We start from the raw sequence: 13294 nt of genomic DNA on the forward strand, positions 1-13294 counted from the left end.
TCCCACCCAACAAGTACACTACGTGAGTCAAGGCATACCTCCTGGGGGAAGGACACAGCTGCAACTCAGACTTCACCTCACTAATGCAAACTATGTCACCTAATCATATATACCCTCATAATAATTTGAATCTTTTAGAAAATATGAACTGCCAACTCTTAACTCTCCAGAATTAATATGCTATTTTTATTTTAGATATGCACCACCAACTCGTAACCCTCCAGAGTTAATATACTACTTTTATTTTAGGTATGCCTAATCCGAGTCGCCCTAGGACAACCGAGTGTAAATTACAAGTAGATCTGTGAGTTACATGAAAGAGGGTAAAAATCAAAGTTAGGCATTTAGATAAGGTCCCTAAGAGGAAAAAGTACCTAGCACACAAAAGAACTATTTAGTTTTATAGAGTAATCATAAATTATGATGTATTTAATGAAGAGATGCTAGAAAAGACTGGATAAGAAAAGTAGGAGAAGTAGAGTCTGCATGTCAAGGAGGGTGACAAAGCTATCAGAGTTCAGAGACGCCCAGCACTCTAATTGGATCGGGCCAGCAGGAGTTTATTAGGATTGTACTACGTTTCACTTACTCATCATTCTGGGTTTTGATCCAGACACTCTATTGAAACCGCCTCCTTGAAACCACTAATTACTTCACAGTTTCCAAATTCAATGATAATTATTCATTTCTCCTTAAAAATTAAATTTAACCACTGCCTCTTCCTGGAAACATTTTTGGTTTCTGTACTTGACAGAACAGACTATGTTCTGTCCTTCTATTCGCCTATCTTTTCATTTTCCTTCTAGACTTTGGCTCAGACTCCGTAATTATGTGTTTCACAAGTGTGTGGACTTGGCTCCCTTCCCTCTGTATCTTTTATGCTTTGTCCTGTGTTTTCAGATACTTACCTAATTGCAGAAAATGTCTCAATACTACATCACCTAGCACAGTGCTTCCCACGCTTACCTTCTGAGTAAAGGAGGGAAAAAGAAGCAAGAATGAAGGAGAACAAGGGAGACTAAGGGAGAGGTCTAATGGGGAGTTCAGCAGAGGTCGGGAGATTTTGGAAGTGGAACACCCACTGCAACAAGGAAGTCCAAGGTTTGGGGTAGCTGATATGAATTTGGGTTAAGAACAAGGAGGAACTATATCCTCAACTTGTCTGTTTCTGTCACTGAGATTTAAAGAAGAATAAAAGATGTGAGTGGGATGTTGAAGTCATATGGGAAAGCAATTAAATTCTAAAATAAGGAAGCTAACTAGAGATAGAGTCACATTGAGTGAATCCTCTCATTAACGGTAAGTAATCTGGAGGATAGTTGAGTTAGGAAGAGCATAGTGGACCTATTCACAGAGGGCGTAATTCTTACTAAAGGAAGTTGGTGAAATTCCACACTAGCATATTCCTAAATGTATCTTCCTAGAATGCTATAATCAATTAAAATGTAATTGGTATAATGGGGGGAAAATTCCATGGCCAAATAATTTTGAAGAAAACTGGGTTAAACAAGATTACATAAGTTTGTCTTTTTTGCTATAAGATTTTATAATGAATTTTATAAGCTAGTAATGTGTATTATGACTCTTGAAGAATGGCAAGCACTATTTTCCCAAATGAAAAATGTTTTCTCTCCCCCCAGAGTATCTGAGGGCCCACTGGAATCACTGTTGTACTTTATTCCAGTTGCACGTATTAGTATATAACATGCATCCAATCCTATGAATAGTATTTATGTGCTGTGGGAGATAAAATTACAAGATTTTGTTGCCACCTTTGGGAATAAAACATTCTAATTTAAGATATTAGAGAAGAACCAAAGAGATTTTGTATTACAATCGTAGGTCCTGCAAGATCAGACTCCAAATTCAGAAGAAAAAGATACTATGGGACAAGCCAATCTAAATGTCACAATTCTTAGTTCTTACGCTAAATATATCATTATAAGTAAAGGCCAAATGGAGAGACAAGATGAGCGATAACAAACATGAGAAAATATGTTCACGATATTAAACATGAGCCCAATTCCACCATCTCTTGAAAATATATATAAATGGGACTAATTAATAATGTAAACTAATATTCAAAGTTTTAGTTCTACTAGAAAAACAATGCAATAATTTAATTGTGTACACATATTTCTCCCCATGGATTGTGATCAATTACTAAGAATAGAAATAGGCCAGTTTATATTTTTTAAAGAATGTGGCCATCTGTAATCTGCACTTTAATGATCTGACCACACCCTTACCTTACCTGTGGAATAGGAAAGGATATAATAGAGTGGAGGGAGTGAAGCATACTTTAGAAAGATCAAGTCTGTATCCATCAGGATAATAACAAAGTCCCTCTGAGCCCAGTGGAATCACAGGCTCTGATTCATGTGAGAGGGATGAGTGTTTCAGGGGACTGTGGGAATGAAGAAAGAGAACTATCACCAGGAAAACAATAAGAAAGAAGAAAGAAATAGGGAGAGAACTGGATTCTCTTTCAAGGACCTACCGTTCCATCCCCACCACAGGCAAGAATTCGCAGATTTGGTACTTTTCTATATAACTCAAGCCTGCAAAGGAAATAGAAGAAAAAGTAAACAAGAACACATTGCTGGCTACAAGTGAGAAAAAAACACAGGATTAGGTGGGTGGGGGTGGGATCCACTGGAGAAAATGTATAATCATGAGGATGGCAATCCCATCAAAAGTACCTCCCAAGTAAGCTTAAGAGGCACGACTTCAACAGTGGCATCTCAGGGAGGCAAAGCCATTATTTTTTAAGTGGCCAACACTGGAAGTTAAGGGATTTTAGGATGTCCTAGAGTTTTATTTATCTGAATTTCTATTACCGTGTCACTATACATTATATTCCTCATTAGTTTTGATTTCCCCCTCTCCTTTCTCAAAGTAAATCATCATTAATTGATAATCAATAGTCCTTATATGTGTCTCCTCCTTATATTTTATTAGCTTTTCCTGGATCTTTTTATTTTTTGAAATATATACACTCCACTCTTAAACCCTAGGAGGGCTCCCCACCATCACTATTACCACACCTACAAGTCATCTAGTCTCTTTTTCACTCACTCACTCACAATCCTACTTACACTTCCAGCCCAAAGTGGGAACAATGATGGAGTTTTCTTTTTTTGAGATACAGTCTCACTATGTCACACTGGGGAGACTGCTGTGGCATCACAACTTACAGCAACCTTAAATTCTTGGACTTAAGCGATTCTCTTGCCTCAGATTCCCAAGTAGCTGGGACTATAGACACCTGCCACAACACCCGGCTATTTTTTGTTGCAGTTGTCATTGTTGTTTAGCAGGCCCAGGGCAGGCTTGAACCCACCAGAACCCACCAGCCTCAGTGTATGTGGCTGGCACCGTAACCACTGTACTACGGGCGTCAAGTCATTGGACTTTTTTTTTTTTAATTTCAAATTTGCCTGCTTGAATTTGGATCATTTTATCTTTCCTGTTGGCCCTCTAGAAAATGCAATAACACTGACCTGTGCTGGATCTTTTGCTTGAGTGAGGTTTTCAAAGACTCTGTTCTAGAAAACATCCCCTATTTAAATCAAATAATCCAGGGGGTTTCCTGAAAATATTTCCTAGGCTGCCATGTTCTTTATGGTAACCTATGAAGCCTCTACCTAAAGTCTAGCTAACCTGATAACATCTTAAGAAAAAGAAGCATGTGCCCTTTAAGAAAAGGGCACAAGGCCACATAGCAAATTTTCCTTAGTACAGTCAAATACAGAAAAAAATATATAGAGAAATCTTACAGCAAACTCTAGTGGCAAAGAAAGTCATAGATTCAGAGAATTCCAAAATGAATTTTCATATTTTCTGTTCTCCTGCATGCTTAAAATACATGAGTTATTCATTTTATGTAAGAATACTGCTTCTCCAGAATTTATCTGAGTTGACATTCCTTTGCCTCTGCTGTTGTTACTTATTAAAAAGTAATTGGTATCCCTTATATTCTAATGCTTATCAGCTAGCGTCTGAATTATCTGAGTATATGAGTTTAAAACAGGGAGCCAGACAACAGCAGATGGATCTCTGCATGTTTTACTACACACTCCTCCACCAAAGGGAAGAAACAGGGTATGGGTCACCTCTCTCTAGACTTTATTTTCAACACTTGTAACAAAGACAGAGAATAAGATTTCTGAGCTCAAAAAAGGGATTAGCAGGAATTAAATTGTCTCCTCCCACACTAATATGGAGTCACAGGTATAATCAATCAATCAATATATTTCACACACATGCACATAACCTTCAAACTCAAATGTTCACAAGCAAATATGCCCACCCTCGACAGGAATACACTTAACACACCTGTTAGTGTGCATCTCCAAAGTTGTGCATGCATAAATAGAAAAACAATGTGTCTGTTCTCAATTCACAGTCCTGCTGTGAATAATCTACAGTTGCATATGAGTAAACAGCAAACACAGTACAAGTGTTTGCTGAGTGATCCACTGAGAAGGGATGTTTTGGAGAGAACTCATCCAGTGGAGAGTAGGAGCGAACACCAGCTGAAAAGGAGTGTACAGCTGAGAACATACATGAGAGACGGTCAGAAAAACTTTGCAAAGGAATCCATAATGGAACTTGTCCCTAAGGCAGAAAAGTTCTTTTCACTCGCCTAACACACATATGGACCATGGAGGGTCCTTCCAGACTTACGCATCTTTTGGCCCTTCCTGAGAAAGATCAAAGACTTGCCGGGGATTCAGGTACCACATGAACATCTGCAGGACTTTGGTTCCCTGTGAAAAGAGAAATGGCAATAAGAGGAAGAAATTTCCAGTCATAACTACCCATTTAAAAATCAAAAATCTGGAGCCTGGGTGGCAGAGTGAGACCCTGTCTCTAAATACACAAACAATCCTCTTCTCTAAAATAGTACCTTGTTATAAACATATTAAAAAGTAGTTAAAAATCATAGGCTTTGGTTGTAGATATACATAAGGTGAATGTCTGAGTTAAATGTTTATCTAACCTGGATAACTCTGGGCCAGATTCTTAATTTCATTTAAGCTCATTTCCCACCCTCCCTCCTTTTCTTTTGTATGAAGACGAGAATGCCCAATTCACAGATTTGTTGCAGGGATTAAAACCAATAACCTTTGAGGAGCACATCACAGTGTTTGATATGAAATAAGGGATTAATGAATAATGTCTCTATTAGTTTTACCATCACTACTTAAAGTATAATAATCCACAGAAATCCATTATTCACCCATGTAATCAAACATTAATTTTCACTTTATTGTGCAGATTATTATTGTCTGCCAAATATGAGCTATGGACAATATTAGATAAGTATTATTTTAATAAAATGATAAATGAAACAGAAGTATCACAGGCTCCCAGTCGTTACATACACATAACTTCTCTCATTAGGTCACTTTGACATTTTCAATCTCCATGTCTATATTGATTTCTTTAAGCCAAACACTTCTCTCTCACACGAGCAATCTTGGAGTATTTTAACTAACTATGACATTTATAGAGATGATCATTACGGCAGATACAAGGTAGCTATAGAGATCATTTTTTAATGTGGATTGAACAAACAAGAAAGAAAGGCTCTTTTTATTAGGTAGTACCAGAAGAGCTTTAAAATTGAGCAGGATCAATTATAGCAAATAATACTATGATCAGTCAAGCAAAGTTAATCACTTATAATATTGTTCCTTTAGCAGATATTATGATTGCTTTTTCCTTAAATATACCTAAGTTTGTAGATCTAATATGCTGTATTTAGGAGGAATCCTAGTATAGCAGAAATAGCATGAGGTTTGACTCAGAACTAACTTGGGTGCTTTAGCTGGGTAATCATGAGCATTTATAATTTTGCAGGAATATGGTATATGAAAAGGAAGGAATGCCTATCTTGTAGTGTGATTGTGAGAACTAAATAAATCAGTGACAGCACAATTGTGGCACAAAATAGACCTTTACAAATGTTAGTCTTTTCTCTTTTGCTCCTTGCTAATCTGCTCATTAAATTACACTTGAGGGTGTGAACACTAAAGTGTAATTTATAATTATCACATTGTTATGCCAGTTGTTACAGAGGCCAATGCAGGTCTTTTGTTTCACGTATCATCTAAACCTGAAATTGAAAAGTTCTGCCTTATCATGTGCTTGTTATAATTTTAAAAATAACATTATATCCTTAATTATTACAACTAAGCCTTCAGTTTTACCAAATGACGTATTTTGCTTTTTATCAAATTTAGTTTCAGATACATACGTTCACTAAATACTGGATAATTTTCCTTCTTCTTACACTGGGCCTTGTTATCAAATGTGCTTTGTATTATCAAAAATAATTTTATGTTTAACAGGTAACGTAAGAATCATTTTAATAACCAACTGATTTATAAAACATTTAAAAACATTTATAAAACTGATTTATAAAAATTAATTGTTCAGTTTTAGATTCCTAAGGCAGTTTGAATGGTTGGTGCTAATTACTCTTTTCCACCTCTGCTTTGGTAGAGTGTACATCTCAATTTCAGCTTCTCCTATTACACTGCAAATTATACTAGGTAATTGACATCTTTCAAAAAACAAAAAAAGCCTTAAGACAGTGGTTCTCAACCTTCCAAATGCCAAGACCCTTTAATACAGTTCCTCATGTTGTAGTGACCTCCCAACCATAAAATTATTTTCGTTTGTAATTTTGTTACTGTTATGAATCGTAATGTAAATATCTGATATGCAGGATACATTTAGGAGACCCCTGTGAAAGAGTCGTTCGACCCCCAAAGGGATCATGACCCACAGGTTGAGAATCACTGCCGTAAGAGGTTGTTTTTCTTACCTGAAACTTCCATAAAAGATTTGAGTGGCCACAGTTTTGGTTCTCAATTTGTGTTAGTTGGAACACCTAATAATCTCAATTTATCTTTTGAGAAAGGGGGATTAAGTAAGCCTGTTAAGCTGTATGTGGCACACCTGTAAGAGGCGCCACTTCCACTGCAATCTGATGGAATAGCGCTCCCTGGGATAACTTGCACAGGTGGGCATGGTTACTCTATCAGAGCTGACATTCAGGCATGATATAATTATTTCTTTCAAAAAGTATTTTTCTTTCCAAAATATATTTATTAGCAAAAATGACAAGTGTTGAATGAAAGCATTTTTAAAAATCAATCTAGTAGGTGGAGAGAAAAATGTCTAATTCACATATTTGCTGAGTTCTGTTAACTCTGCTGCTACCTTTAAGCTTTAATAGAGGCAATTTATTAAATAGAATTGAATGGGTTGACAAATACTAATTCACCAGGGAAGGGTAATTTGTTTCTTTCTCGGTGACAGGATTAAATCTACTCAATCCTTTTCACATCTGTCACTCACTAACAAACACCCAACACTCTCATAGGTATCAATCACATGCTGTATGACAAATACAAAAGCCAGAACTTTTGTTCAGGAGTCTAGTTTTTTCTAGATGAAAAAGGTAGCTTCCACATCAATCATAATACATGCATGCTGTTGTAGATGTAATACCTCCCCAACCACAGAACTTCTTTAGATATTATGAGATTGAGTATCACTAAGAGGTTAAAAAAAATTCTTTATAGTTCTAAGTATTATGGGGAAGATGTAACAGTAAAATGCAGCTTCTCAGAAAAACAGGCAGATAGTTCTAGAGGGAAATTAGCAAGATTTATTAATTCATCTACTTTGTGCCAGGTACAGTTTTAGGAGGGAGTGGAGAGATGAATAAGGCAGAAATTATCTTGCACAAAAGAGGAAGTTCTATGCATTATTCATAAAGGGAAACATAATGATAATGATTTAGGGGGATAAAGAGGCAATTAAGAATGGGTCAGCTCAGATAGCTCATCAATCTTCATCAAAACATTCAAACTCTAGTGTAGGTTGAAACCTTCTGCTATGTTACTAAGTTTTGGTTCATATCATGTAGGCATTATCTAGATTACGGAAAGAACAGCTGGCCAGAAAGGCCCGAGGGAAATAAGTTAATGGGAGAAAAAGTTTAAAAAATAATTATTTCCAACTGGTTCCAAACAATCTCAAATGAATACCTGATTTATTCAATAAATATGTATCAGGCTCCTACTCTGCTCCCAAACGTGCAGGCAGAAGTTCAGAATCTGCTGGAGGGAGACCAATACAGAATAACTTAGCTCACTAACCATGGTCAATGCTCTGATAGAGATGCCTGCTGTGAAGCATAGGTGCCCAGCAAGAAACTCTAATGACGCCCACATCTGGAGATTAGATGAAGGCCCCCTAAGAATAATATCTGATCTATGTCTCAAAAGATAGGTCAAGTTAACCATCTCTTGCCACAGGAAGGAAAAGAAGCTGATTCAGAGTAAAGGCATAACAGATATGAAACTAGAGACATACCATGGAAAAGCTGCCTTCCAATCAGTTTTCTGAACCATGAGGCAGGGAGTGGTAGGAAAGAAAATGGCTGAGGTGAGTTGTAGACTAAGTCGTGTATACTGAGGAGCTTGGGCCTTACTTTTCAGGACATGAGGAATCACTGAAACCTTTTAATTAGGAGAGTAAGTTTGACTCCTTTTTTCAGACTGATGTACTTAGTAACATCATATAACGTTACTCCGCCTACAGACTAAGGAAACAGACCTATCAAAGGATCTGGTTTAGGTCTTAGCCATTCTCAACCTCGTACCAGTGTTATAATTTGGGAAACAGGACTTTCCAGAGATTCATCATTTGGTTGTTTTAATTCCATCTGTTGAGGTAGCTGGACAAGAAGAGCCTGGGAGTGGTTTTGACACACGTCCTTATCTACTTAACAGTCTGCAACTTCATCCTCTGTCCTGCCTATTCCAAATGTTAGAGTACTCTTAAATTTGTATCTAAACATGATGATTCTTGACTCATCCCTGGGTTGAAAAGTCTCCAGCATGGCAAATATATTACTTCTTCATTAAGCTTGTTTGTTCAAGTATTTGGAAACAGTTTGGAGACTCAATTTCTTCATTCGAAGTTATTTACTCTTTTCGTCTTCCCCTTATCCCCACCTTGGTGTGACCGGCCCCTGACTTGGGAGGGATGGCTCTGGTCTGGAGAAGCCTGTTCTCAGATAGTGTTGCAAACTGTCAACACGAGTCTGTCCACAGATTAGACACCCCCTTTCTAGATCATTCTACTGACAGGACCCTGGGAGCTCTGATGTGGGGATCCAGCCACACTTTACCCTGGGATCCCACGTTGAGCAGTGAGAGGAATGAGGCTCCAGAACCTTTGACTCTCAGGAATCATCCTAGTGGTCGGAACATCCAGTTATCCCTGAAGTTGTAAATCTAAGTCATTAGAAGAGGAAGTCATTTGAGAGCACAAGGGAGAGACAGTGTGAAAGTGGAAAACATTGTGAGATATCAGAAGAGTCTATAAGACTCAGGAAATGCTAGTGAGTTTGAGCCATCAAGAAAAAAAATAGGTTGTGAATCAAAGTGGATAGAAGCGTAAGGGAGGGGGCCTATTTCTCTAGCCCTCCATAGTTTCCCTAACAGAGGAAGGGATGGTATCACGATAAACCTTGTCTTCCACTCACCACCTCTTTCCACAGAAGGAGGTGCTCAAAGCTGAAATGTTAGTCCCTGATTCTAGTGCCTGATTCCTCAAATAAAGCAGATCCAAATAATCACAGCAGTACTACCAACCTCTAAAGCTTGGCAAAACAGCCAGTGTCATCTCTACCTCAAGAAAATAATTTCTTGAGGAAAAACAAAGAGATAATTATTATAAGCTTAAAAGAAGGGATTTTACAACCTAAATATCCATCAATATATAAATAAAGTGTATACATATGCAATAGAATACTATTTGGCAATAAAATAGAATGAGACCTTCACATTTGTGGCAAGATGGATAGAACTGGAGGTCATTATGTTAAATGAAATAAGCCAGGCACAGAAAGACAAATATTACATATTCTTACTCATAGGTGGGAGCTAAAAATGTTTTTCTCATAAAGGTACAGAGTAGATAGTTACCAGAGGCTGGGAAGACTGTAGATCCATGGGGGTGACAAAAAGAGTTTGGTTAATGGGTACAAACTTACAGGTAGACAGAAGATATTCTAGCATTCAATAGTATGTTGACAATAGTTAACAACAGTGTATTCCACATCTCAGACTAGCTAGAAGGGAGGGAATAATTGAAATGTTCCCACCACAAAGAGATGATAAATGCTTGAATTGACAGATACTCCAAATACCTTGGCTTGATCTTTATACATTCTATGTGTATAAAAATATCACATGTGGGCGGGGTCTATGCCTCAGTGGGTAGGGTGCCATCCCCATATACTGAGGGTAGCGGGTTCAAACCTGGCCCCAGCCAGCTAAAAAAAAAAGCAATGACAACCACAACAACAACAACAAAAAAAAAAAACAGGCATTGTGGCAGGCACCTGTAGTCCCAGCTACTCGGGAGGCTGAGGCAAGAGAATAGCTTAAGCCAAAGAGTTGGAGGTTGTTGTGAACTGTGATGCCACAGCACTCCACCGAGGGAGAGTGAGATTCTGTCTCAAAAAAAAAAAAAAAAAATCACATGTACCCCATAAATACATACAAATATTATGTATAAATTTCTTAATTTAAAAAAAGTAAATTTTAAAATAAAGGATTGGTTAAAAGAATACACAGAACTATTTTTTTGTATATGTTCATCCCAGCAAATACATTCAAAATGTGAACAATTTTCCTTCCACATAAAATAAGAAGAAAACAGTGACAGGTACTCTTTTTACCAACAGATGGCAATATTGCCTAACAATTTACTTAAAGAACAGCAGCCTAAGTAACTTAAAAAAAAAAAAGTTTAAAGCCTAAGTTTCAAAAGGGAAAGAAACAGGAGTGCTTTATAACTAAAAAGCAGATGAAGTATTAGAAGACAAAACTCAGGATTTAACCAAAAAAAAAAAATTCTCTGTTGATCACAGTAAGCCCTTGCTAATCAGTGTGGTCCTTTGAGCAGCAGTAATAGCATCACCTACAAGCCTGTTAGAAATGTAGCATCTCAGGGCTGCCCCCTGACTTACTGATGCAGAATCTACATTTTAACAGGATCCCCAAGCAAATCCCATTCACATTAAATTCACTCATATTACTCCTCCCTTCATAAGCCAAATGGTTTTTGAAACTCAAGCACTTTAAACAGCAAAAGCCCAGTTCCAATTGCACAAATACAAGATCCTCAACCTTAGACATCCAATGACTTTAAGTCCAACTTTTTTTTTCACTGGAAGAAGAAGAGTTGTCTTGGGCCACGTATCAAAAACAGAAAGACTAATGAAAGCTGATGAAAAAGAAAAAGGTCCGTACATAATTTCCACAATATCTGAACCACAGATAAGCAAAACAGGCCTCAAATAATCTGCATAAGACCCACAGGCCACAGACTGGACAGTCCTGTTTTAAGACTTTATTCCATAGGATCATTCTAATTTATATCTACTCACATTTCCAATAGCTTAATAGGGTGCTCCATTCACCGTATTGTCCTCAAAATGAGTAATTTTCATCACGGACCTATTCTTCTATTCAAATAATTTATTCCACAATTATTTAACTACATGCCATGTCCTAGAAATCACAGATTCCCAGGTGCACCTATATGCTAACAACACAGACACACACTGAGCTGTAACACTGCAGTTCACATAACACAAGTGTGTACCAAGGGCTTAGAAACATGGTGGCCAGGCTGATGCACCAAAAAGGTGCCTTGAAGGATGAACAAGAGTTTTCCCTGGTAGAAAGAAAGAAATAGACATTCCTCCAGCATTACCTCCTCTGACACATAAGTTGTGCCCATCTTCGATTTCAGCCACCTCAGCACTCTGTGACATCATTTCCTTATTACCCCAAGTCACTATTGGCCTCTGAAATTCCATAGCTCTTCCAAAGCCACTCAATTTAGAACTCACATGCAGCTAATGATCCTTCTTTTTCCATTTGCCCTTTTTATGTCATTAAGAAGATGTCCTTAGAATTATCGCTTAAGCATCTTTGACCTGTTAGTTTCTATTTAGTGCAATTGAAAACAACATTAGATAATTTCTGAAGTCCCTGTCATTAACAATTTATACAGAGATTGGAGCAGGAACAGGCTAGATCTTAACTGGATTGTCAGCGCCTTAAAGGCAGAGAAAGCCTACAAGTTTCTGTGTGCCGTATGGGGGAAAGTTTATCATGATTTAATAAATGCATTGAATATGTGGACTGTCAAGATAAAATTTATTTGTTGCTAATTAGTACATGGTGCTCAGATGACTGAAATTACGGAACCCACGATGTTTACTTGACTCTGTTCCATGGCTCCCAAACACATCCCGAAGTCTTGATAGGTTAGAGGCATGCAGCCCAAGAGAATAAATGTGGAAACCATTCCTAGGTCCTCCTCCAGTGACAGTCTTGGTATCATCATCATTATAATATGAAGATCATCACTCAACAACTCAAAAATGCAGGACATTGAAAATAAATGGATTCTTCACTTACCACACGTTTCTTTCCTTTGTTCTCTAGATTGTTAATACTGATTTCTAACATGCCAAGTTATCAAGAATTTTGAAGAAAAAGAAAAAAAGGAAGAACAGTTCCTTTCAATCATCATCCCCCATAAGAGAAGTTTTATTGTAATTAATATATTCCAGATAATGCCTTTTCTCGTTAGCAATAAGAGCATCATCTTGGAAAATTGTTGTCAGTCTTATTTATATGACTCCTGTCCTGGTATGTGGTGACTATAGAGTTTCAAATATCCAGTTGCTTGTTGTGAAACACCAAGGAATCTTGTCTCAAATTGTAAAATGTACACTTAATAAAGTATTTTCTCTTCCGAACTCAGATGAAAACAACAAAAGGTCAAAGCCGACAGAAGAGGATGGATAAGAAGATGCAGGGAGTGGGAAGGAAATTGAAAGAAGGGACAAAGACAGGGATTCTAGAACAAATTCGGTCCTCTATAGAGCAGTGTGACTTTAAGTGTGCCATTAAACCTAACTTTTCTAACTTATTTCTTTATTCTAAGGTGAGATGAATTGTAACTACAGTGTAGTATTTGAGCGAGGACCAATAGAAACCTTTAGAACATGTTACTTCTCTAACATTGGTGGTATTAGTTATCAATTATCATGACTGATGAGTCTTGTTTTTTCTTTTCCCTAAGGACAGAGACCAAAGGTAGTTGGCATCTAAATTGTAATAGGAAAAAATAAAAATACATTTTTAAAGGTCTTCCTAACTATAAGAATTGAGAAACCCTG

General features: G+C 37.3%; 1 protein-coding gene across 4 annotated transcripts in view; it reads right to left on the reverse strand.

Annotated features, from left to right (window-relative positions):
• The window catches only part of DGKI (diacylglycerol kinase iota), a 438324-nt gene that overhangs the window by 205132 nt on the left and 219898 nt on the right, over positions 1 to 13294 (reverse strand). For all 4 annotated transcript variants that reach the window (XM_053553914.1, XM_053553913.1, XM_053553912.1 and 1 more), the window contains 2 exons: positions 4690 to 4772; positions 2501 to 2561 (listed from right to left, as the gene is read on the reverse strand). In XM_053553914.1, the coding sequence (XP_053409889.1) occupies positions 2501 to 2561; positions 4690 to 4772 (144 nt within the window). The remainder of the gene's footprint in view (positions 1 to 2500; positions 2562 to 4689; positions 4773 to 13294) is intronic.

Source organism: Nycticebus coucang, chromosome 11, assembly GCF_027406575.1.
Source record: "Nycticebus coucang isolate mNycCou1 chromosome 11, mNycCou1.pri, whole genome shotgun sequence".
Taxonomy (NCBI): Eukaryota; Metazoa; Chordata; class Mammalia; order Primates; family Lorisidae; genus Nycticebus; species Nycticebus coucang.